Source organism: Haliotis asinina, chromosome 14 (genome assembly GCF_037392515.1).
Source record: "Haliotis asinina isolate JCU_RB_2024 chromosome 14, JCU_Hal_asi_v2, whole genome shotgun sequence".
Classification (NCBI taxonomy): Eukaryota; Metazoa; Mollusca; class Gastropoda; order Lepetellida; family Haliotidae; genus Haliotis; species Haliotis asinina.
The window spans coordinates 1559582-1584494 of NC_090293.1; the positions used below are offsets into that span (position 1 = coordinate 1559582).

The following is a 24913-nucleotide window of genomic DNA, read 5'->3' on the forward strand; positions in this document are numbered from 1 at the left end:
TGTCTCCCAGGTTGCCGTTCACATCATGTGCGTTTGGTGAACAGACGCGGTTCAATAGGATGTTGTAGGGTTGAGTAGGGTGATGGTGTGGTAAAGTTGGGCACGGCTGTACGGCTGTGAGGATCTAGTGACGTGCAGAGACTCTGCGGATGTGAGGATGCAGGCTGTATGGCCGTGAGGACCTAGTGACGTGCAGATACTCTGCGGGTGTGAGGATGTCGGCTGTACTGCATCATGTCAAGACAGTTCTTCAGATTGTCCGTAACTGTGACGTAGTCTCTGTAATGCTGTTTTGGACAAGTGACATGTTGTCACATGTGACTTATCATATGTAATTGTAACAAGTAGTTGTCAATATTGTCCTTTATGTTTGTTGTGGAAGGACTTCCTGATCTCGGATCATGTTCGAAAGGTCTGTGCAGCCAGCCTTTAAACACTGGTGAAAGTTAAACACCATTCTTCACAGATTTTAATATAGAAAATTGGTCCATACAGTATGGAATATGTGATGATCGATTGATTGATTGCTGTTTAATACCGCACTCAGCAATATTTCAGTTACATGGCGACGGTATGTAAATAATCGAGTCTTGACCAGACAATCCAGTGATCAACTTCAAGAGCATCCATCTACGCACGTGGGATACGATGACATGTGTCAGCAGGTCAGCGGGCGTGACCACCCGATCCTGCAAGACGCCTCCACTGCAAAACAAATAGTGTCCAAAAGAAACGATACCAACCATTTTACAAAATACCTTTTTGACAAAGTGGCCTTTTGAGTATGAAAACATGGCAATGCGTATTGCACATTCCACATACAACGCATTTGATCGAATATACCGGGCACATTGATATGGTGCAGGCGGATGCGACGTTGGCAACAGCGAGACTTGGTACACGTTTTGTATCTTCAGGAACGACGGTCAGAGGCTTGTGTACCAAAGATTTGGTGAACGTCTGGCTCCCAACTGTGTCCAGCCGTTTTGGAGGCGGGGGGATAATGGTTTGGGATGGGATATATGGTGACTTGTCATGGTTCGAAGAAACTTGAATGCACAACGTTAGCGTGATGGCAGTTTACAGTCAGTTGTGGTGCCATTTCTTCAACTATGGCCTTGTGGAATCATTTTTCAGCATGATAATGCAAGGCCACACACAGCAAGATTGACTCAGAACTTCCTCGCGAACGCCAACGTTCAGGTTTTACCATGGCCCGCATGTTCATCGGATATGAACCCCATCGAGCACTCATGGGACCATTTCGATCGGCAAATCAGACGTCGCCCTGTGCCTCCGGTCAACTTCCAGGAATTGGACCGATGCCTCAACGAGGAATGGCAACGCATCACCCCGAACGTCATCGGGCGTTTGACGTCGTCAGTCCGTAGGCGTGTTCTAGCGTGTATTGATGCTCACGGTGGACATACCCGTTACTGACGTGACTTTGAGACGTGTGACATTTCTCCTTATCATTTTGATCAGTGTTTTAATGAAGCGTTCATTTTTGGACCCCACCCATCTTTAAAGGCTTGTCCCAAAGATTTTAGAGATTTAATTGAAATGGATTTTTCAACACAAGTTGTGGAAAGGTCTCTTAAAAGAATTACGCAAATTTAAAATTTCTGCCTTGTTTTGTTTTTATTCTATATCATTGCAAACATGTGGTATCGTTTCTTTTGGACACTAGATTACTTATGTCGGTTTTCATCACCAGAGAACATGTAGTTACTTTCATACACCCAGTTCCGTTACCTATGGCTTTAGGAATATATTTCCTTTTAATTAAGGGCTGCGTTAGTCATTATTCATAGCAATGCTGACAACTGGTCAGTTACAACAGTTATAGGTGTGGAGATTGATTCAGGAGGAGTTGATTGGAAAGGATAAGGTAAGCTGGCCATAAGCGTTAATGAAGAAATTGACAATGTGTGTGGTGTGTCAAGGACTTCAGATGTAGATCACATCACAGACAGAGGACAACTTCCACTTCTGAACACTACATTCAGAGTGCCATACTACTGCAGATACTATTTAGATTAGGTTTTAATCGATTAAATCTGGTTCACCCTCTACATCACAACTAACTTAACACGCCCCTTACCTAATACATCTCCGTTCACACCCTCCTTCACCAAAACATCTCAATTCACACCCTTCTTCACCACAACATCTCACTTCACACCCTTCCTCACCACAACATCTCATTTCACACCCTCCTTCACAACAACATCTCTGTTTACACACTCCTTTACCACAACATCTCAGTTCACACCCTCATTCACCAAAACATCTCTGTTCACACCCTCCTTCGCTACAACATCTCACTTCACACCCTCCTTCACTACTACATCTCAGTTCACACCCTCATTCACCACTACATGTCAGCTCACACCCTCCTTCACTACTACATCTCAGTTCACACCCTCCTTCACTACTACATCTCTGTTTACACCCTCCTTCACCACAACATCTCACTTCACACACCCCTTCACCACAACATCTCAGTTCACACACCCCTTACCTAATACATCTCAGTTCACACACCCCTTCACCACAACATCTCAGTCCACACCCTGCTTTACCACAACATCTTTGTTCACACCCTCCTTCACTACTACATCTCAGTTCACACCCTCCTTCACCACTACATCTCAGTTCACACCCTCCTTCACCACTACATCTCTGTTCACACCCTCCTTCACTACTACATCTCTGTTCACACCCTCCTTCACCACTACATCTCAGTTCACACCCTCCTTCACTACTACATCTCAGTTAACACCCTCTTTCACTACCACATCTCTGTTCACTGCCACATCTCTGTTCACACCCTCTTTCACTACCCTCCTTCACAACTACATCTCTGTTCACACTTCTTCACTACCCTCCTTCACTACCACATCTCTGTTCACACCCTCCTTCACTGACACATCTCATTTCACTCTCTGTCTAACCCCCTCCATACGTGACTGTTGCTACCATTGTATACACGACAAGAGTGCAAAGATTTGTACCGGTACGTCGCTCACACAGTATAGTTCACATGTTGTACGATAATACAGGATAATGAACGACTAAAGTGTAAATCAGAGTCAATGCCACACTTGCAGCTCACATAGTCCTTCGTCCGTGCAGTCACTAATGATGCATTGTGTAAGTGGTGTAGATATTGACGTTCTTGCATCGGGTGGTAAAACTCATTAACACTCATACACGCTGTTCACATTTGTATGCTATAATTCACTACTTAATGTAAGTTATATATATATGTAGTTTAGGACTTTAGCGAGACTATGGAACAAGTGTAGGACTAGCTAAACACGGTGGATTAGAGTGAGACTTTGGAACGAGAGTTAGACTAGCTGAACATAGCAAGACTAACGCACTTCAGTGTGTCTAATTGTTTTGACTGAAGCTTACTCACCACTGGGAGATGTACGGATAAGTGAGCGAGTGGGTTTAGTTTTACGCCGCACTGAGCAATATTCCAGCTTTATGGCGGCAGTCTGTAATTAATCGAGAGAAACCAAACAGTCCAGTGATATCATATCATGAGCGTCGATCTGCGCTACTGGGTACCGATAACGTGTCAAGCGAGACTGACCACCCGATCTCATTAGCCGCCTCTATAGACAAGCATGGGTTACTGAAGATCACTTCTAGCCCGGATCTTCACGGGTTGTAACGGATAAGGGTGAATCCAACAAGACCGAATCATAATTCATCAGTGATGTAGACATGGATCTGGTTTCTGTTGACTGATAATGGTGTTGCTATGGTTGCTATATCATGTCTGAGTCGCAAAATATAAGCGGAAGCAGTGTTTGCTCTCAATACCATAAAATCTATTGATGTAAAAGTCTGATGTATACAGATACAATGGCAGTTTCATGAAAAAATAAAGGACGCTGGACTGACTCAGTACCAAATGTGTCACAAGATATGTGTACAATAGGTCAAGATTGGACATGTTGAAGTTCATAAACTTTGATTCGGATATGAAGAAATGTACTGTGATACTAGTTCCAGGAATCACAATTCTCTCTGCTTAAAGTCATACTGGACGCCCATTGGCTGTCGCAGGTAATGTTCACTGGCAAACACAGGTAGTATAGATCACAGTAAGAATTTCACACAGCGGTCTAGTCAAGATCTGTTCTTTCTGCTGTGAAAGGACCATACCTCTCCCTGTTAAATCTATACTTTTCCTTGTTAAACCATACCCTTCACTGCTAAACCCCTACTCTTTGCGGTTAAATCCCAACCCTTCCCGGTTATATCCACACTACTCCTTGTTAATCCCTATCCTTCCTTGTTAAATCCCAACCCTTCCCTGTTAAACCCACACTACTCCCTGTTAAACCCTTTCCTTCCCTGTTAAATCCATATCATTTCCTCATGAATCCTTTCCATACCCTGTTGAATCCACGTTCCTTCCCTTGTATAGTCTGGTTCATAATTATTGAGAATTTTTCCTCTTACTTTGAGCTATCCTAACACCTCAACTGATTCACTGATACTTAAAACTAAGTAATGGTATAAGGGAGGGAACTCATCTTGGCCCACTGAGTATAGTACAATTAGAGTTACCTCCCCTGAATTTGTAGCAGACGTCATTTTCCTCAGCACTGTCAACAATGTCTGCTGAAGATAAAAGAAGGTTGATTTTTGAGTTGTGTAATCAAGGAATTGATGATGTAAATACATTGGCAGAGAGAACAGGAACTCTTCTTTCTACTGTGTATAGGATCAGGAAGAATTTTAAAGAGGGAAAGGATTTTGGGAACCAGAAAGGAGCAGGGAGACGCAGAAAATTGGACTTCTCAGATCGCGTCCGGCTGGGAATTTTAGCGTCTAAAAACCAAAGGGCAAGCATCTCCAACATCAGGTATGAAATGATAGAAAGGGGATCAACAGTTGTATCAAAATCTACAGTTAGAAGAAATTTGATTGATCTTGGATGGGAGAAAAAGACTGGAATTCCTTCTCCTCTCATGAAACAAGAACATAAAGACAGGCGTGTTGAGTGGACAAAGTCTGCGTCAGCACCGTTGTGTCGACGACCTAAATACAGCCCAAAGTTTCATGTATGGGGAGGGATATCCATATTAGGAACGACCCCGCTGTGTGTGTTTGAGGGAAATCTGACAAGTCAACGCTACACTAACATATTAGATAATTTTCTCCTTCCATGTGCACATGTGTTTTATGGAAATGACTGGATTTTGCAGCAAGATAATGATCCTAAACACACCGCAAAACATGCCAAGCAGTGGTTTCAGGAGAAAAATGTGACTGCATTACCATTTCCTGCATATAGTCCTGACTTAAATCCCATTGAGAACATTTGGGGGATGATGAAGGGATGTGTGAATCAAAAGGGGTTGACAAAAATTGAAGACATGAAAAGAGAAGTGGTCCGATACTGGGACAGCATAACTCACGAGACACTAACCTCTCTGATAGGAAGTATGCCTACCCGTCTTAGATTGTGCCGTGAAGCTCAAGGAGACTTGATAAAATATTAAATTGTTACCTACACAACATGAAAAGGTCAGTTCACTTTCACAATACATTCAATTGTATCTGATTTGTTCTCGTTTAATAATATGAAATGCTTTAGCTATTCTCAATAATTTTGAACCATACTGTATCTCCAGCCCCTATCATGCCAACACATAAAATGCCCAGCCCCACGTATACCATCCCGAGCCCCGCCCATACCATCCTCAACCCCACGTATACCATCCCGAGCCCCGCCCATACCATCCTCAACCCCACGTATACCATCCCGAGCCCCGCCCATCCCATCCTCAACCCCACGTATACCATCCCGAGCCCCGCCCATCCCATCCTCAACCCCACGTATACCATCCCGAGCCCCGCCCATCCCATCCTCAACCCCACCCTCCAGGACAACGTTGTCCTCAACACTCCCAGTTTCATCTGGTGTTGTACAGTGTGAGCCATGAGAATATCCGCTTGTCGAGTGTGCCAGCTTTGCTAGTGTTTTAACTCGTACAGTCCATCTTGTTCAGGGTCCAAACGTAGCTGTCGTCTCCGTATCTCCTGCTCTAGATCTTCATATCCAGAAGATTCTGCCTGCACGTTGGCATTAGGCTCATCTTCGGTAGCAAACGTCGGGGTATAAGGCGGAAGGTCCAAATTCCTTCCAAGACTTTCATAATGTTCTAGAGGTCTATCGTACCACGTGACGTCGTCGACATTCATGCTCCTCTTACCATAATCCACGTGCCAGCCCTGCTGACGTTTCCGGTAAGATGGACGCCAGCCCCGGGACAGCGTCTTGTAGATGCCGGTCAGAGATACGTCTCTGGGCGACACACTGTCTTCATTTCGAGCGATATAGCCTGCATTCCAATCAGAGGGCCAGCCCTGTTGCCTTTTGCCATAATCGATGTACCATCCCTGTTGCCTTTTGCCATAATCGGAGTGCCACCCCTGTTGCCTTTTACCATAATCAGAGTGCCACCCCTGTTGCCTTTTACCATAATCAGAGTGCCATCCCTGTTGCCTTTTACCATAATCAGAGTGCCATCCCTGTTGCCTTTTACCATAATCTGTATACCAGCCTTGTTGTCTTTTATGATGTCTTCCGTTATCGATATCCCAGCTTTGTTGTCGCCCCATTCCTTCGGTGTTCCTCTTCCAGGGGAGGGTCTGGGCGTTTGGACGATACAGTAGGTCCCAGATCAGATCTCCGAGTTCGGAGTCGCTCGGTGTGAGCTCTTCGTCATTATGGCGGAGGTATTCGTCGATGAAGTCGTATGATGGGGAGTAAGAAAGGGATTCACTTTCGCCGAATTTTCCTGAATGAAAAAACAATGGAAGTACAGTTAACTTAATATATGCAAACGAAGGAAGAAACATTAGACATAAACCGAATGCGTTGGAACAGTATAAGTTGTTCGCTGGTCACTTGGTTGGGTATGGGTTGAGGAACTGTCAATGATTGTTTATGTTCCCTGAGTCCGCAGGGTGAGGTTTACATAAACAAGCATCGAAGGTACATCAACCCATGGACCCGAGGGACCAGAGAACAATGTGTTTATCTTACCGAACACCTCAATGGTAATTTTGAACTGTTTGAAGCATGGGTACAGGATCAGCCAACCTGTGTGAATTAAACGGCTCTAATCTTGCATCTTGCTGCTTTTCCCGCAGGTATTGTCTCAGTAAAGTCGCCGCGGTGTAATTCCCCTTCTTTATATTCACTACATTTGAAAGTTTTGTCAAACTATATTTAATGAACGAGGCAAATCTATATGGATTTTGCCATCGCTAGATTTTGCAGACGACACAAGATAAAAAAAGATTTAGAGATATCTCACTTCCATCGATTTGCATTCGCTAAACATCAGTAATTTCCATGCATCATGCGTAATTCAATGTTATTGAAGAAGTACATGTACATTACTATCCCACAGGCAACGGAGTAGATTGTACCTCGCTTATAAGTGGGATGCATTGAAAATAATAGAAGAGCGCTTAGCCAATCAGAAAAGGACATTTATGTGTGAGGTAAGCCAAAGAAAGATGCTACACTTCAGGTAGGTTCTACGAAGAGGTTGTATTTTACTGCAAAAACACCAATAATACATAATAATTATACATGTTTTCAGGCTCATGGATTACCGAGGTTTTATGTTTAAATCTGCATGGCATTTTACTTAACATGCACCTATCTCTGTGTGGAGCCTTGCTCATAATTCCAGGTGCGTCCTTCCTGTGGCGTGTCTTGGTTTGTCACATATACATACAATAGTCTCAGTTTCTCTCTCTCCTACACACACACATACGCACGCATACGCACACACACATACACATACACACACACACATATATATATACATACATACATACATACATACATACATACATACATACATACATACATACATACACACACACACACACACACACATATATATATATATGTAGAGTGTTTGTCTAACATATTTTCATTTCTAGGGCAAGCGGATTTCGTGAAGAGTCATGACTTTGGCCTTCATGTAAACTCTTTTGCGCTGCCGCAGTTAATCCGACCGAAGGTAACTTTTACTTCGTCTTAGTTTCACGTTCCAATGATAATCCACATAATCCCCATAGAGTTGGAGACTGTCTTGCCTTTGAGCGACAAATGAACATTTGGAAAAACCCACTATTGGGAATTAATTGCAGTAAACTCGACATTTAATGTTGCAGTCTTGAGACCGTGCGTGGCTACTCCTTTACACGGGCTGCCTGGCGACCGTGGATGTAATATACTGGACAAAAATATTTAGGGATATTTGTAAATTTTGAAATCATGAATATGATGTATTTATTCATTGACACACTGATAAAATATCAGTTATACAATAGCAGCATCCTTAACGTATTTTGTCCAGTATATACCTATATAATAGCTATGAGCTATCAACAATTGCAAGTGACCATTTTCAGTGAATTGTGTGTGAAATGTGTGTCTGTGGAGCTGAATGTGACCAGTCGGAGAACCATCACTTTGAGGATTGTCAGTGTCTTCACTTTGAATTCCAGACACTCACAACTTCTAAGAATGAACTGTTCAGACTGACAGTGCGAACGGTAAGAACCCCCAAGATTAACAGTAATCTATGAACTGTTAATCTATGAACTGTTAATGCCACAAATATCCAATCAATGAACCTTCATTAACGTCAGCATTTACACCATCACAGTGTCTTCTATATTACAAAACTAGGCAAGCCTTTGATGAAGGAGCAAGCAAGCTCTCATTCATAAATCTGGCTTTTCTTATGCACTCCGCTTCTAAATGACTTGTTTGATTACGAAATTAGTACACCTGAAACAGCAAAGTACAAGGTCAGCACCGGCTGGTATCACTGATAATGGTGCCGGCTGGGTTAGTCTGGCTGTGACCTTCACCTCTACAGTCTACAAGAGCAAAGGATGCGGTATCCAGTTGACCTTGAACATACATAATTACTCTAAACAATAACCCCAGACCTCTTGTGACTCTCAAAATACAGATAAGGCTCTAGGAATACGGTTTTATGACACACTGTGTCTTTAACGGTTAACATCCGTGCAGTAAACCAGTGGTTAGAGTTCGACCAGAAAATCATTATCAATCTGTACACACACGCGCGCGCGCACACACACACGCACACACAGAGTGAGAGAGAGAGAGAGAGAGAGAGAGAGAGAGAGAGAGAGAGCTACTCTCACACATAGACACACGCATAAGAGAGACAACACGGGCACACTCAAACACAAAGTCTGGATGCAAGATTCAGATGACATATTTAAACATGGCGTCAAAATGTGGAGGTAATGTTATAACCTGGGAAAATTCTGAAAGGGTCGTGGCCGGAGTCCCACGTGATAAGTCACGTCACCTCACAACGTGGCATCGGTGACACCGTAAAACACTGAACAGGATTGATTACATCAGCTGAGAGTCGATTCGATAATTGTTGGCAGTAGATTGATTGGATGAAACATGACCTCTTTTCCTGTCCCTAGCCATGGCTGGTCACGCCACGACATACGCCAGAAGGACAAGCCTGGCCCACCGCTTGTAACGGCCTCACTTGATGTCAGGCCACAACACGCTTGGGTCGGATTACCAGGTCCGTTAGAGGAAGCGCATCTGTAATATCCCGTTTCGAGTCCGTGTGAGTGCATTTAGATAGTCCTGATGAGCGGTTGACATATATCGTCGTCCCTTTCTCTGTACTCACCTCCTCAGTGTTCGGATGACATAAAACGCTGATATTGCATGTTTCTTATTGATTGGTTTTCGCCATGTTTTAATGAAAAAAAAATAATATATTGATATTTTGCATCGCCCACGGGTTTGCAGGTGGAATAATACTTTGTTATTTTCGAAACATGATCCCAATATTGCGACATGATGAAGGTGTGAAAGTAGATTAGACACAGTTGATAGGTTGTGGTTGTTGGTTAATGGGAGTGGACACTGATGGGAGTGGACACTGATGGGAGTGGACATTGATGGGAGTGGAAGATCGGTGTGGGTTTGAGTATGGTGGACTAATGATACCAACAAACAAACCCATTTCAATTGAACAGGAGCCCTAGCGATATCAGTGATTCAGAATTGCTTCATGTTAGGTTTTAGCACTGAAGATTTGGCTTGGTAGTAGGCAATATAATGTGGTTCTTGACTGTGAAACAGACTATGGGTGTGGGTGCGTGATGTTAGTGTGTTGGGTGTAAGGGTGGGTGTGAGGCGGGATGAGGGGAGGTAAAGGATGATTGAAATCTTACTGTGGGGTGTTGTGTGTTATGTGTAGGTCGGTGGTGGTGGCCAGCTAGGGTCTGAGGTCCAGCGTGTGTGGCTTTCTCATGTCTGAGGTCCAGGTCATAAGATAGACATGTGTACTTCACAACGCCGCTTATAACAAAATTCGAACTAATCTTTCCTGAATTGTCCCTTGTGGTTACAAAGATATCAGTCTTCGACAGGCGGAAGATGAATGTCATACCAATGACATCTTTACCAATTTCATTCATATTTTCATCAGATTCTCCTCTTGTATATGCTGTTGCCCATTCACTGAGATCATTGTGATGTTTTTTCTTGACATAATCTCCTCGGTCTGATAAAGACGTGAAGCAGCTGGCGCCCTCCCGCCGTGAGTGTGTGCGGAAGCTGTTGGCTTGTCCTATCGCCATCACCGCGGCACCATTGATCACGATACTCGAGATATTTGCGGGGAGAAGATCAGGTTGTTTATTATCAGTTAAGTGATTGAAGGTCTTGAGACGAAAAGACAATTGGAAACTACTAATAAACGCACTATCGACATTTGCATGGACATAAATATCGTTTTTGGTTATTGTCGTCAAGTCTGCTGCCGTCCTGTCAGTATGTAAGTGCTTCATCATCACTGATGCTACATGGACATCATCACACCACCAATGTAAGATACAACAATATGAGGCAGTAGTGTGGTGGTGTAGTGGTACAGGTGCAGGCTGGACAAAGCAAACCAGCGAGTCAGCACTAAACATCTGTCATGCCTGTAACACGTACAGTGCTTTGTGACCCGTGAAGGTCCCGGGGTAGAATAGGCCTTCAGCAACCCATGCTTGCCATAGAAGGCGACTCAGTTTGTCGTAAGAGGCGACTAACGGGATCGGGTGGTCAGGCTCGCTGACTTGGTTGACACATGTCATCGGTTCCCAATTGCGCAGATCGATGCTCATGTTGTTGATCACTGGATTGTCTGGTCCAGACTCGATTATTTACAGACCGCCGCCATATAGCTGGAATATTGCTGAGTGCGGCGTAAAACTCAACTCACTCATTACAGTGCTTTGTAACCCTAAGTGCATCTGTAACACAAATGCCGTCGCCATGGCTATGGAAAGCTGACAACCACTCGATTTCCAAACAGATTTGAAACCTGGACGCAACTATATTTATGAATTTAGGCATCTGAGTCCATGACTTTAAAGGCCTGGGGCCAGACCTACACACAGATTGGGTGTGGCCTCATGACCTTGTCTCAACTGTCTTTTGATGCAAAGCAATGCAGTGTACAAGTACATTCCATGTAATATCAGAACACTGACCTACCGGTTCAGGTTGATATTAAGTCACAGCATAAAAAGGTATGTTATGAGGACGCACAGTAAAACTATAGAGGCAGAGAGGCTACAAAACATACATTTTGTAAATACATTTCTCATTTTCAAATCACGATTTTAATTTCCTGTTGTGTCAGTCAGGTGGCCAGAGGAGGTGCGTTTCCATAGAAACAAGCCTATGAATGGGGAAATTTTTCTTCAGGGTTTCATATGTCACTCAGGCTTGGAACATGCCCCCTCCTCCTCCAACTCCCCTGGCACTATGCTGTGCAGGGCAAGTGTTGCACACTTATCTGACGTTGGCGTCTCATAAAAATGCTAAAAGTAAAGTAAAATTTGATGTTTCATACATGCTGAGCAAATTAATCCCTTTAGTCATCAAAATCTGTTGGACATTGACTATAAGGCATATGTTTATTCTATACTAAGACCTTGACACCAATGCCACTGCGAGTATTCTATACTAAGACCTTGACACCAATGCCACTGCGAGTATTCTATACTAATACCTTACGTTCTGGAATTCGAACCACCAACCTTCTGATCCCAAGTACGACGCCTTGTCCACCAGACGTTAACACCAAAAACAACTGACAAGAAAGTGGTGTCATCTGTTGTAGGACTCCACGTCCGTTCTGCAAACATATCTTGTATCTAATGTCATTAACCTTTGTAGTTACCAACTAGTAAAACCGCTTCGCCTTAGAAACAAATGGTGCATTTTCATATCACAGAGGAATCGCCAGTGATCAGGGCGATTAAAATCCCCTACAGAACGTAACGAGGTCATTAACTTGGGATTTTATTTATCTTCTCCTTGAAGACCACCACAATGTATATAAATAGGATTGGATGATGTGTGTGTGTACTCATTACACGTCCTGTCAAGGGTTAATGCAATGTTTCCACAGTATGGAACTCCACAGAAATAGTTTCCACAGATGATCATGACGGACAAGCGTGATACTACATATGTGTGGGATTAAACTTTCTCAGTAAAGGTCAGATTTAAGTACAGTTTGGTCCCCATCTCAAGTGAGACAAACACTCATCCATCGTGGTTAATACACAAATGGAACTACAACATATGACACGTTGTAACACTTTCTAATTGTCATTGTGCATTCATCATGATACATATTTACATGATACAGACATTCCTACAGTCCCAGCATAAAAAATGAAGTCTCTAGGAGCACAAGGACACGTGTTCAATGCAATGTTTAAGGCCCTATTAGGCATTGCTTTATCCCAGAAAGACAGTATGCCACTGGTGAAGATCACCCTGATCATGGAGGCCAATTGTTAGATTACTCCTCACTCGGGAACAGTTCGAATCACCACCGTCTGAGATTATTGAATATAGCTCTGGCGCTGACCTTATAATGAGTTGCTGACCCTTCAGTATTATGTTCGCTCCACCTGGCGAAGCTGGTTTAGTTTGGTTATGATTGTATTTCAATATACCTCAGTTGATGTCACGTGGTCAGTACCGCATGATAGCAATACCGCGTCTGTGTTGTCCGTTAACTGTTTACGTGGCTTGTCGTACATCATGAACACTGTAGCAATACCGCCTCTTGCTTTTCGTTATTTCAACTGTTTACATGGCTTGTCGTACATTATGAACACTGTAGCAATACCGCCTCTTGCTTTTCGTTATTTCAACTGTTTACATGGCTTGTCGTACATTATGAACACTGTAGCAATACCGCCTCTTGCTTTTCGTTATTTCAACTGTTTACATGGCTTGTCGTACATTATGAACACTGTAACAATACCGCGTGTTGCTTGCTTTTCCGTTATTTCAACTGTTTACATGGCTTGTCGTACATTATGAACACTGTAGCAATACCGCGTGTTGCTTGCTTTTCCGTTATTTCAACTGTTTACATGGCTTGTCGTACATTATGAACACTGTAGCAATACCGCCTCTTGCTTTTCGTTATTTCAACTGTTTACATGGCTTGTCGTACATTATGAACACTGTAGCAATACCGCCTCTTGCTTTTCCGTTATTTCAACTGTTTACATGGCTTGTCGTACATTATGAACACTGTAACAATACCGCGTGTTGCTTGCTTTTCCGTTATTTCAACTGTTTACATGGCTTGCCGAACATTATGAACACTGTTATCCTGGGTTGTTCTGAAAATGAAAACATCCTGTCATCCTGGCTATGTCCAATTGTTTCACGGAGCTCTATATATGCCCGTCTGTTTCACAGTGACCTTTCTATGCCCACGTGTTTCACAGTGTCTTATCTATGCCCGTGTGTTTCACAGTGACCTATCTATTCCCACGTGTTTCACAGTGCACTGCCTATGTCCACATGTTTTACAGTTTAATATCTATGTCCATGTGTTTCATAGAGTTCTATTGTTAAGACAAAAGGTATAAGAAATCCCCTATGAACCCGCAAAATATAACACCGACAAGTCTGAGATATTCAATATTATGTATCGAGCAGACAAGAGCAAGATACAATGATTCACAATAGAGGTTTCTGATACAATGCAGCTGAGTCAAACATAAAGCAATGACTCGCAAATATGATATCAACTCACCAAAGTCTCGGTTTTCAGTGAGAAATAGTTCTACTAAATGTTTCACAGCGCGCGGTCTTGAATGTAGGTCAGGCTTGACGAAGAGGCAGACAGATGTAGGCAGGTCGAATGATGACACAACTCCCGAATAACCTCGAGTGTAAGTCCGTGTGTGTGGTCAACACATCAACCAGCCTTATATATAGTCACTGATTCTTGAACGTTCGAGCACTGTGCCACCACATCGCCATAAACTTGGAACTTTCTCGTTCGACCTCGTGTTTATCAACAGTCAAACCACATACACATATACAGAAGAGCACCTAAAGGGAGGCTACAGGAACGTCATGCACAACGTGGACTTGGCAGCCCTTAAGGTTGATACTTGTAGCTGGCGAGATTCCTTATGTCGTGAGCAACCTGCAGGTCATATAATCACAGGTCCCTTCCCTGTTGCTGACAACATTCGTCAGTTCTCAAATATGGACCATACTGATGAATATGTGGTATAAATCATTCAAGGAATTAGTTCAAGTGACACATAAATAATGCTACATCTAAATAGAGTATATTAACTGAAAAAGAAATCTGTCCATACCACGCATCGGTACCATCAACATGTGCAACTATAAACCACTCCTCCCCTGGATTATTTTACAGAAAATCTATACAGCAGATACAGCTCTTGCATAATCCCAAATACAATCGCCTAACAACCACAGTCCTTAATACAATTACCAAACAACCACAGTTCTTAATACAATTACCAAACAACCACACTCCTTAATACAATCACCTAACAACCACAGTTCTCAATACAATCTCCAAACAACCACAGTCCTTAATACACTGGCCCAAAAAAGAAACGCATAGGTGAAAATCCAATGTTATGAGAGATGATTTATTAACTTAAATTGCACAAAAAGTAATGGAACTTGAGCAATGATAATTCACACGGGTATTAACAAATGTGTGTCAAGACATATACAGTCATTCACAGTGGTATTAAGCGTCTCTATTTTCCATGGCATAGTGAGAAAGTCAGTATCTGGTGTGACCACCTCGGGCATCAATCACTGCTCTGCATCGCCTGGGCATTGACTGTATAAGACGTCGTATCCGCCTTTGTGGGATTCTTCTCCACTCATCTCGCAACGCATTCACCAACTGTAGACGTGTCTGTGGCTGCGGCTCTCGACGTCGTAACCGTTTACCCAATTGGTCCCATAAATGTTCAATTGGGTTCAAATCCGGCGATTTTGAGGGCCATGGAAGAACTGTAATGTTGTTGTTGGCAAGGAAATCCGTGGTAATGCGTGCTGTGTGCGGTCTTGCATTGTCGTGCTGGAAAATTTCCCTTCTAGCGTCAATTGTAGGAACAACATGACGGTTCAGAATTTCATCCCGGTAGCGTACAGCATTGAGATTCCCTTGCACATGCACCAACTGTGTCCTGCCGTTCATAGATGTGCCTCCCCACATCATTACACCTTCACCACCGTGTCTGTTGACCTCACGAACGCACTGTCGAGCATATCTCTCATTTCGACGTCTGTAAACACGCATCCTTCCATCATGTCTGTACAGCAGAAAACGTGACTCATCGCTGAACCAGATCCTCCTCCAATTCAAGAGGTTCCATGCCCGAACGTTCCTGCACCACTGAAGACGTGCACGACGGTGATGGGGATGCAGAACAGGTCCTGCATGAGGTCGCATAGGTCGAATTCCATTCTCTCTTAGGCGATTCCTGATGGTTTGTGGAGAGACTCTACGCAGCCCAGGAACGTGATCAGCGGTATACGTAGCAGTGACGGCCCGATTACGCAGATGAAGCACCCGGATGTAGCGGTCTTGTGCTGGAGTTGTCACCCTTGGTCTCCCACTCCTTGGACGGTCTCTGGTCGAGTTGTGTTGCGTGTATCGTTGCCAGAGACGGGAAATCGTGCTCTGCCTCACATTCAGACGTCTGGCAACTGATGACTGACTTTCCCCAGCTTCCAGACGTCCAATGGCTCTATTTCTGTTTTCTTCATTTAACCTTGGCATTTTTCGCGTCGCATAGAAAGAAATTCGAAGAATGAATCGCAACAGGACCTGTCCCCTTTTATAGCCATCATAATCAAGATTGGGATCCTGCATTTGCACGTGCATAATGCTTTCAGATTTTCCCACGTGCAGATTATACAAAGCGTTTTCAAGGTGCTGTGGTGTGGCGAATAATCACCAGAGGTTGTGTTTGTTTGTCTGTTTTGGTTGTATTGACTATAAAAACACTTAATATTTACATTAATTGTCATTCCATTCCATATTTTCCGAAAAAATCTACTTTAAAAATGAGATTTCAGCTATGCGTTTCTTTTTTGGGTCAGTGTACAATCACCAAGCACAAGTGCAGAATCACAGAAAATCACAGAAAAAAAATATTTGTGTCAAATGCAATTATTAGCTTGTACATTTTGAAAAAAACTTAAATGATTTGACAGCATTGTTCCTTACTTATGGCTGTTGAGTGACTGTGGTTTTACGTCTCTTGTAGCAATATACCAGCAATATCACAGCGGGAGACACAAGAAATGGGCTTCACACATAGTAAACGTTTGGATTCGAACCAGGGTCTTCAGCAGACGCGATAACCAGTAGGCTACCCCACCGACGCTTAGCGACGTTGAAATCGATCAGCTTTGTACGAAACTTGACAAAGTTAAAGAAAATGCCCATTGCTTGTAGAATGAGCTATTAGTGACAAAACGTAGTGACTTCAGATATCTTTACATGACAATTGTCCAAGGGTCAGGATCGTTTGAAAATGACCCGTGAAAATGGCAACTTACGTTTATTGAGAAAACACATTGTGGTTAGTTAGACTTCTTAATGAATAACATCTATGTCGAGAGAACTGTATTGACTCAGAGAGTAGGCATCTCCAAGGTACAACTGAGTGAGTAAGTGAGTGAGTGAGTTTAGTTTAACGCCACATTCATCAATATTCCAGCTATATGGTGGCGGTCTGTAAATAATTGAGTCTGGACCAGACAATCCAGTGGCCAACAACATGAGCATCGATCTGCGCCATTGGGAACCGATGACATGTGTCAACCAGGTCAGTGAGCCGGACCACCGGATCCCGTTAGTCGCCTCTTACAACAAGCACAGTCGCTTTTTATGGCAAGCATGGGTTGCTGAAGGCTTATTCAATACACACTTATCAATATACACACATGCTGGTGAAAACACAGTTTGCCCGTGGATGTGTGAATCACAACTGACCCTTGCTTTTCATGATCTCCTTCACACGTGGCAGGACATAAATCAAATGTTGCATGAGGCGTGCGGTTGTAAAACAAGAATATCGACAGGTTTATAAGAAAGACAACAAACAATAGGATGCTTCTGGAATGCACATTGACATAATTATGTCTTCCCAGTATGGAATTCTGTCCCCAACAGTGTACATTGTATATCTGATACACAATAAAGAAAGTCCATTGAATCGTGATACCCCGTGTGGCTTGCAGGTGTGACCCTGGTGGAATGTCCCAGTCTCTCTGAATAAGTCTGAAGAACCTGCTGCTGTGTGTTTTGGATTGAACTGGGGACCTCGTGGGAACATGTCAGCTTGCATAACCCTGGTTTGCTCATTCAGACATAGCGTCATAAAGCATCGGCAGGTCTGACAACAACACAGTATTTCACACTGTGGTAATAAGCTGCTGTGATGTGTTAGTTACAGGTATGATGTGCAGATATAAAGTATTTTAGTACCTTTGGTATGGGATACAAGGCATAACGTTCAAAGGCATATGGACATTTGAGCGTGTCTTATCTACATGTCTCCATTTCCAAGGAAATGATGGGATTTACTAAGAGAGTGATCCCATTCCATGTCTACAACCTGTACATGGTCCTACCACCCAACCTAGTCTCCACCCCGTGCAACAATGAAGAACAATGTTAAACCAATTTTCGAAACCTAACTGCAATTTGATCCAGCACGATCTTTACAAACACATGACCAATGCATATTTCGATTAGTCACATTCAATAAACCTTGCAATTCTCAAGGCCAAAACTTGAACAGCTGTGATATGTACTCAGTGATCAGTCGCCTTGAAAGATGAAAACTGTGATGTACCTGGAGCGTTGGCGTGACAACTCATGTTGTACTACCCCCGTTACGGCAGTTTGGTGTGGGCAACGCTGCAACGTGCCTTATCTATGAACTCCATGTGAACTTATGTAAGCTGAGTCATCTTCTTACGGCTGATCTATAACTATTTGTGGGTGAATAAATAAAGCATCGATAACCCAAACAACCCAAACAGGGAGAAACTTCTACCTGCGTGATGGAGAAGAGGCTACTTATTGCCCGCTGACGGCAAGCACCAACGATTATTGGGAATGTTTGTTGACATGCTTGACGTGCAGCCCCGGGTCTCCTCATTCAGTCTCAACTAAGTAGACTGACTGAATGTGTATTACTGCCTTTATCGATAGTTAATCATTGATTGGCCATTTGCTATATTATAACTGATTACTTGATGATTAAGCACAACAAAATTGTCATTAAATTTTACATTAGGAATATTGACAATGTCAGCATGGCATTCAACCCGTGTTTTGTGTTCGAGTTTGCTGTTTTTGTTATTAATCATTCTGAAATTCAGAGATGGCCATTTCTGGTAAGGTTACACACGACGTACGGCGCAGATTCGTCCGCTCTGTCATTTGATACACACGACAATCATCATTATGTTCTCCACAACAATTTCCGGGTCTCAAGACTTCCTGAGAGTTCCTTGTTGACAGAGTATTGTCACATAGACAAGTGCTTTTGCCCACAGCAACACAGACATACACGCACCAAGTGTCGGATCATAAGAGTTTAACATGTGCCTACAATCAGTTGATCGCTTAAAGGCATATATGTGACACAGATTTAGGTTGGGGAAGGGCGTCCGCGTGTTTTGTAATTATGAGGTTCCATGTTTGGTTGGTGTGCAGCTTTATCGCGTTGTTCTTGTGACTGGTTCTAAATCATACACTCACCAACATATCCATTGTAATCTGTTGTCGAAGCGCATTTTAATGATAGGGTAAAACAAATGTTTCTCATCATTAACATACACAGATGCGGCTGGGAAAATGGGTCCACTTTTGTTTTAAGTACATTTCAGATCCATTTACTATTACATGTTCCCATTGTCTTCGTGTTATTGAACAACCCTTGAAGTCACGAACATACCACCATGTTTTAGATTCAGATGGCTGCTGAGCAGGTTACACGGGTAGCCATCAATGTCTCGTATAACGACAGTTTGGTAGATGCATATACTTAGGATCGAGAGAAGAAAAGTGAAATAATTTGCAGTATTTTATTCCTCTTCATTACGCCATTCGTCTATATCTTGTGTGCTAGGCATCACTGAGATTTTATCATGTATTCGATGTAAGGACATCGAACCAGTGACGGATTTTGAATGGGTCTCCACCACGCATCGTCCTCGCAGTCCACATTAACCGGCAGGGTCTGCGACATACTGAGGTACATAGCGTACACACAGTCTCCAATTACACAACGTCCGTACGTGACCACTGGTGACCACAACACACATAGTTACACGATGACACATAACGCCACCACTCACTCACCTTCCGTACGTGACCATCAACACACAGAGATAGGTGATGACACACAATACTTACACGCACACAGCGTCCGCACCTGATCGTCAACACACAGAGATAGGTGATGACACACAATACTTACACGCACACAGCGTCCGCACCTGATCGTCAACACACAGAGATAGGTGATGACACACAATACTTACACGTACACAGCGTCCGCACCTGATCGTCAACACACAGAGATAGGTGATGACACACAATACTTACACGTATACAGCGTCCGCACCTGATCGTCAACACACAGAGATAGGTGATGACAAACTATACTTACACGTACACAGCGTCCGCACCTGACCGTCAACACACAGAGATAGGTGATGACACACAATACTTACACGCACTCACCGTCCGTACGTGACCGTCAACACACAGAGATAGGTGATGACACACAATACTTACACGCACTCACCGTCCGTACGTGACCGTCAACACACAGAGATAGGTGATGACACACAATACTTACACGCACACAGCGTCCGCACCTGATCGTCAACACACAGAGATAGGTGATGACACACAATACTTACACGTATACAGCGTCCGCACCTGATCGTCAACACACAGAGATAGGTGATGACACACAATACTTACACGTATACAGCGTCCGCACCTGATCGTCAACACACAGAGATAGGTGATGACACACAATACTTACACGCACTCACCGTCCGTACGTGACCGTCAACACACAGAGATAGGTGATGACACACAATACTTACACGCACACAGCGTCCGCACCTGACCGTCAACACACAGAGATAGGTGATGACACACAATACTTACACGTATACAGCGTCCGCACCTGACCGTCAACACACAGAGATAGGTGATGACACGCAATACTTACACGTACACAGCGTCCGCACCTGACCGTCAACACACAGAGATAGGTGATGACACACAATACTTACACGTATACAGCGTCCGCACCTGATCGTCAACACACAGAGATAGGTGATGACACACAATACTTACACGCACTCACCGTCCGTACGTGACCGTCAACACATAGAGATAGGTGATGACATACAATACTTACACGCACACAGCGTCCGTACGTGATCACATCACACTTAGGTGGATGACGCTCAGACAATGCTTACACTCACACACTGCGCATACGTTACCATCAGCGACTGCAGCACATACCCATGGGTGATGCACAACAACCCCCTCATTGCACCATCTTTACAACAGCACCACCCATTCTCACTCCCACACCTTCACAGCCTTCGAGTGACTCCAAGAATCGCCATCAGGTCTGGCGTGACCGACGTCCACCCAGAGCCAGGGAGAAACAGACACGACTGATCACAAACTGGAGCCGGCTCAGATTCCCGAGCCTGTGTTTGATGGATGTGATATAAAACTGTTCTCTGCGTGACGGGAGTAAAAGACATGCAGGGCGGACCATCTAACGTTACAACACCAGGCCTGGGATGATGGAACAGAGTCAGGGCATATCTGTAACATCTAACGAACAGCCTAGATATGAGACTCCTAAACATGCAGTCAAACCCACAGTATAGCAAATACAACAAGCTGCATACACTGTACAGGTGCCACAGCATGAAGACAAGCACACAGTACAGCAAATGCAAGAAGCTTCAGATACTCTACCGTTGCCACAACATGCAGTCAAGCACACAGTATAGCAAATACAACAAGCTGCATACACTGTACAGGTTCCACAGCATGAAGACAAGCACACAGTACAGCAAATGCAAGAAGCTTCAGATACTCTACCGTTGCCACAACATGCAGTCAAGCACACAGTATAGCAAATACAACAAGCTGCATACACTGTACAGGTGCCACACCATGCAGTCAAGCACAGAATTTAGCAAATACAACAAGCTTCAGACACTCTACAAGCGCCGTAACATGCAGTCAAGCACAGAGTATAGGAAATATAACAAGTCGCAGAAGCGAGTGTATATCATATTTGACGTACATACTATTGTTTTAACAAAACGGGTCTGCATCATACTGAGTGCATATCGAAAGTACACATTAATCGGATGGTCGATATATATTTGGAATGATGATAGAAATTATGGAGTTATTGTCAGATCCCCGTGGCCTACCAATCACAAAATAACATTCCATTATTCGAGTGTATAGATGATATAGCCGTATCGAATAACTACAACGTAGTTTACCGACCCTGCTCCTGCTACACCCACGAGTATATCAGCTCTCCTCTTTGGTGGACATACGGCCTCTATCTAATTCCACGTTAATCAATGACTTTATCTAATGTGTCTATGCTATTAGCAGTCACATACAGCAATCTTTAGTTATCGCCCTTTTGACAGTTTCTGGATCATGGTTCGCATTACAAGGGTCGTGTCCACGTAGATAGGACACTCTATGGTCAGTGGCTGTAATGTGAAACCATTAGCAGGGAACAGGACTTGAAACATACATAAGTGAAGGACTATAGATGACCAACATCTCTCGTAAATACTAATATTGTGAATATCAGGTAAACAAATCAGTACTAAAAGAATCACCCATATCAGTGGGCGAATATCCCATAGAAACATTTACCTTTGTTAAACAATAATGGGCAAAAGCAGCCATTGTGTCACCATACCATTACTACAGCGGTTGATTTAATGTTCAAAAGCGGTCAGTGCCCGAGGTTTTCAAGAGTGAAACTGATTGCTGTGCAATATGATCCAGCTTGTTTAGAAACTGGAGGCTGGATTTGTCCTCTGCAATCAAATGGGTGGCTCCGATTTATACTTCAAGACAAATGTCGCTGTCTTAGGGTGTTGTTTGGCACGATTTTATTTTCCTCTGGCTTAATGTCATGGTACATGTACGTTTTATTCAACTGGCACGTATTAAGCATTTCGGAGGCAATAAACCTCTGATGACCGTAGTAAGTTAAAAAAATAATGAGAAGCAAGTCAATTCAAAGCAGTATAAACATCAGAGACGCTGCATTACTTAACTGCAGTGCCAACATCAGATGCACTGCATTACTGAACTGCAGTGCCAACATCAGATGCACTGCATTACTGAACTGCAATATTAACATCGGAGACAATGCATTACTTATCAGCAATATAAACATCAGAGACACTGCATTTCTGAAATGTATTATAAACATCAGATGCACTGCATTACTGATCTGCAATATTGACATCAGAGACACTGCATTACCGAAATGCAACATCAACATCAGAGATACTGCATTACTTAACTGCAATATTAACATGAGAGACACTGCTTTACTGAAATGCAACATCAACATCAGAGACACTGCATTACGTAAGTGCAATATTAACGTCGGAGACACTCCATTACCTATCAGCAATATAAACATCAGAGACACTGCATTACTGAAGTGCAATATTAACATCAGAGACACTACATTACTTAAATGCAATATAAACATCAGCTGCACTGTATTACTGATCTGCAATATTGACATGGGAGACACTGCAGTACTTATCAGGAATATAAACATCAGAGACACTGCATTACTTAACTGCAATATTGAAATCAGAGACACTGCAGTACTTAACTCTAATGTCAACATAAGAGACACTGCGTTACTGAATTGCAATATTAACATCAGAGACACTGCATTACTGAACTGCAATATTGAAATCGGAGACACTGCATTACTGAACTGCAATATTGACATCGGAGACACTGCATTACTCATTAGCAATATCAACATCAGAGACACTGCATTACGTAACTGCAATATTAACATCAGAGACACTGCATTACTGAACTACAATATTGAAATCGGAGACACTGCATTACCTATTAGCAATATCAACATCAGAGACACTGCATTACTGAAATGCAATATTAACATCAGAGACACTGCATTACGTAACTGCAATATTATCATCAGGGACACTGCATTACTGAACTGCAATAGTGAAATCGGAGACACTGCATTACCTATTAGCAATATCAACATCAGAGACACTGCATTACTGAAATGCAATATTAACATCAGAGACACTGAATTACGTAACTACAATATTGACATCGGAGACACTCCATTACCTATCAGCAATATAAACATCAAAGTTACTGCCTTACTTAACTGCAATATCAACATGGGAGACACTGCATTATGAAACGGCAATGTATACATCAGAGACACTGCATCACTGAATTGCAGCATTACATTGGAGACTGTGCTGCTTTACACAGTGAATATAGTACTTCTTAGGAATATTTAAATATTCGTTTGTAACATTCTACAAAAGCAGGTTTAAATATATTCTTTGCATCTTACGTTTTCACCTTGTCAGTGATGCTCTTCAGTGCTTTGGAGCCAAATGTTTGATCCCATTTCTTATACATGCGTTTATATTTTGACACTTTTAGGGTTTATTCGTGAAATATGTTGGTTCAAAAACAAAGGATAATAATACACAAGGCCTTTAAGACAAGCAAGTATGCCTAACATGGATATATATATTGATTGTTTTGTTGATAACTGATTGTTGTTAAGGTAGATGTTTTCATCATTGTTGTAGTTTTGTTACCGTAGACATTCTTTTAACTCTAAAGTGTTCTTTTCTTGGTTTGATTTTAAATAAAAGCACGTCCTACCTGTGGGGTACGCCATTACGTGCAGGGTGAGCAAGACCAGGTGACAGCAGACGACCCACAGCACGTGCATAGTCCTCGTGCCAGGTACCATCCCCACTTCCTGTCTGTCTCCGTAGAGCGAGCCACCCGGCGACGCAGCTCTTATATACCCCTCCCTCGGACGCTAATCGTATGCAAACTTGTTGCTGGAGCTGATAAAGTGCAACAAATTAAACCTCCCGCACGCGAGCTTCCTCGAGGCGGGATTTACAACTCGTCTCACGCCAAACGTCGAATCGTCTCCCTCCATCCGCCGTCATGACCAGTGTCCCTTATGTTGAACTGCTGCTGCCGGTCGATCAGAGCGGCATATATCAGACCACGCAATGACTGGCTTCAGGCGTAATCTGTAGTCAGTATGTTGGTCCACAGATCACACAAAAGTCGAGTCAATGCTCATCTCATAGGTGTTTCAA

General features: G+C 43.1%; 1 protein-coding gene across 1 annotated transcript; it reads right to left on the reverse strand.

The window, feature by feature from the left end:
- Window positions 1-3826: 3826 nt before the first annotated feature.
- LOC137261861 (uncharacterized) lies at window positions 3827-24566 on the reverse strand. Its single transcript, XM_067799665.1, has 2 exons — window positions 24459-24566; window positions 3827-6833 (listed from the first exon to the last, which is right to left on the reverse strand). Exons 1-2 carry the CDS (start codon window positions 24547-24549, stop codon window positions 6007-6009), a joined length of 918 nt encoding a protein of 305 aa, XP_067655766.1. The 5' UTR covers window positions 24550-24566; the 3' UTR covers window positions 3827-6006.
- Window positions 24567-24913: the final 347 nt, after the last annotated feature.

What these genes read in the sequence shown, in the direction of transcription:
- LOC137261861 (XM_067799665.1), bottom strand. Translation starts at nt 24,549, where the DNA reads ATGGTACCTGGCACGAGGACTATGCACGTGCTGTGGGTCGTCTGCTGT. An exon ending in CGTAATGGCGTACCCCACAG is followed by an intron (nt 6,834 to 24,458) that starts GTAGGACGTGCT and finishes TTTTTCATTCAG; the next exon opens with GAAAATTCGGCGAAAGTGAA.